The sequence below is a fragment of the Hakea prostrata genome, chromosome 3, assembly GCF_041222555.1.
Source record: "Hakea prostrata isolate BN-2017 chromosome 3, UWA_Hpros_2, whole genome shotgun sequence".
Taxonomy (NCBI): domain Eukaryota; kingdom Viridiplantae; phylum Streptophyta; class Magnoliopsida; order Proteales; family Proteaceae; genus Hakea; species Hakea prostrata.
The window spans coordinates 58,192,232-58,195,138 of record NC_142602.1 but is presented as its reverse complement, the minus strand read 5'-3'; the positions used below and the strand labels follow the sequence as shown (position 1 = coordinate 58,195,138).

Sequence of the window (2,907 nt, the reverse complement as noted above, 5' to 3'; positions counted from 1 at the left end):
AACTTATAACGTATCTCGGGACGACGCCTGTCTTGGCACGGCCCCTAACCAGGGATACTCTTGCAGTTTACCTTACAATTTCACCAGTGGTGGTCAGTGCAGTGCTGGTCAGAGGAGACACAATTTAGAACCCAGTCTATTATGTGAGCCATGTGCTTATAGATGCTTTGAGACACGGTACCCGGACGTGGATAAGCGGGCATTGGCGCTTCGGTGGCATCCACGAAAGCGAGGCCCTACTTTCAAGTACATCCGATAGTAGTCCCGACTAATTTTCCATTAAAGAAAATACTTCAAAGGCCTGATGTGGCAGGAAGGATGGTCGGGTGGTCGGTAGAGCTTAGTGAGTACCAGATCGAGTTCAGACCGAGGACGGCCATAAAAGCTCAGGTACTGGCCGACTTCGTTGTCGAAAGCACTCTACCGCAGAGGAACGATCAGATACCATCAGCTGGAGTATCCGACTTGTGGATTCTGCACGTTGATGGTTCGAGCAATATTTCAGGATCGGGAGCAGGCTTGACCTTCAGTAGTCCCGAGAACTTCATCATTAGCTGTGCTATAAGGTTCAGTTTCCAAGCTTCCAACAATGAAGCGGAATACGAAGCTGTCATAGCAGGCTTATGAGTGGCCCGAGCCCTCAGAGTTCGGGAATTAGAAGTAAGAAGTGATTCCCAACTGGTTGTCAACCAAATCAAGGGAGAATATGAAGCAAAGGATGAAAGAATGGCTAAGTACTTGGTCAAGGTTGGACAGTTCCAGGCTTTCTTTGATCGGGTAACCTACCGACAGATACCCAAAAAAGAGAATGAAAAAGCAGAGGAACTCTCCCGATTGTCCTTGGCAAACTACAAAAACTTGGACTCGGCAGTTTATATTGAAGAACTAAGTAGCCCGAGCATCCAGGAGGTGGAAACCTTTGAAATCAATAAGGAACTAGACTGGACAACACCTTTGATTACGTATATCCGGGACGATGTTCTCCCGACTGATCCGAAGGAAGCAAAAAGAGTCCTGAATCAGGTAGCTCAATTCACTATTGTCGGAGACATGCTGTATAGAAGGTCGTTCACAAATCCTCTCTTGAGATGTGTCGGGCCATCCCGGGCAAGCTACGCCTTGTTGAGATCCACGAGGGCATCTGTGTCGCACATATGGGCGAAAAGGCGTTGGCACAAAAAGTATTACGGTCGGGCATCTTCTGGCCTACAGTACAAAAGGACGCAATAGAGTATGTCCGCAAATGAGAAAATGCCAGAAACATGCTAATGTCCCAAAGTTACCAGCAGTTCCCATGGTGTCTGTTTCAAACCTGGCGCCATTTGCGATGTGGGGAATGGACCTGATCGGGAAATTACCGAAGGCTCCCAAGAATCGAGAGTATATGGTGGTCGCGATAGATTACTTCACAAAATGGGTCGAAGCTGAACCATTATCCTCCATCACAGAAAAACAGATGGAATTTTTTTTTGAAGAAAAGATAATATATAGGTTCGGGATACTTCGGATCCTGGTGACAGACAATGGAAAACAATTTGAAGGCGTCGGATTCAAGTCCTTCTGTATGCAATATCATATAGAACATCGGTTTGCCTCAGTTGCCTACCCTCAGAGCAATGGGCAAGTAGAAGTCACCAACAGGACACTTCTTGATGGGATCAAGAAAAGATTGGAAGATAATCGGGCAATGTGGGTCGAGGAGCTCCCGAGTATCCTCTGGTCATACAGAACTACAGTGCGAACCCCAACAGGAGAAACTCCTTTTTGCTTAGCTTATGGAACTGAAGCCTTAGCTCCCGTAGAAGTGTTAGCTGGATCATTACGATATGACGTTTTTTATGAAAGTCAGAATGACCAAGGCCTAAGGGAAAACTTAGATCTTTTGCAAGAAGTCCGAACAAGAGCACAACAAAAGAATCTGTTTTATCAAAAAAGAGCAGCACAACACTACAACTCTCGGGTCAAAGACCGAAGGTACCGATCGGGAGATCTGGTTTTGAGACGTATTGGGGCTTCAGATCCGAGAAATGAAGGAAAGTTAACTCCAACATGGGAAGGACCTTACCTAGTAGAAAAAAGAAACAAGGCCGGGATCATACCGACTGAAAGATGTAGAGAGTGGAAAACCGATCGATCGTTCTTGGAATTCCACCAATTTAAGAAAGTTCTACCAATAGACCTTATAAGTATCGGGTCTATCCCATTTATACTTACGCCCCTTACAAGGCCTTATATCTTTTTGAGAAAAGATACTATAAATTCGGGTCTATCCCGTTTACATTTACGCCTTTTTGAAGGACTTACATCTTTTCTTAAAAGATACAACTCATTCGGGTAACTCCCGTTTGACCAATTACGCCTTTTTGAAGGACTTACATCTTTTCTTAAAAGATACAACTCATTCGGGTCACTCCCGCTTGATCAATTACGCCTTTTTGAAGGACTTACATCTTTTCTTAAAAGATACAACTCATTCGTGTCTCTCCCGTTTGATTAATTACGCCTTTTTTAAGGACTACGATCTTTTTACAACTCATTCGAGTCTTTCCCATTTGACCTTTCGACTATTCTCGACTTTAATGAGGATGCAACGAAAAATAAAGACAGAATATTTGATTCATTCATAAAAAAGATTACAGTATTTGAGATCGGAACTAAAAGAGGCAAAATCAAAAGAAACCAAGTCTCGAAAGTCTTCAGTCAATCTTTACAGAAGGACTTCCAGGAAGATCCTCTCCAGTAGCTGTTTCGACCACACCTTCAAGAGACTCCTGCATACCTGCAGGTATCGCAGGGGAACCTTGACCCTCTTCTTCCACAAGAGTTCTCTCCAGATTATCATCTTGCAACTCACTAGCCTCTTCCCGAGCTGTTGCTTCTTCGTCTTCTCCACCTTCTTCCTCTCCT

The 2,907-nt window shown here is 44.3% G+C and overlaps 1 protein-coding gene across 1 annotated transcript; it reads left to right on the top strand.

Moving 5' to 3' along the window:
• The first annotated feature begins 726 nt into the window (after positions 1 to 726).
• Positions 727 to 1,230, top strand: LOC149022612 (uncharacterized). The gene has a single exon (XM_089147665.1). It carries the CDS (start codon positions 727 to 729, stop codon positions 1,228 to 1,230), a length of 504 nt encoding a protein of 167 aa, XP_089003791.1.
• Positions 1,231 to 2,907: the final 1,677 nt, after the last annotated feature.

Excerpts from the sequence above, each read along its gene's own strand:
- LOC149022612 (XM_089147665.1), top strand. The coding sequence starts at position 727 with ATGGCTAAGTACTTGGTCAAGGTTGGACAGTTCCAGGCTTTCTTTGAT.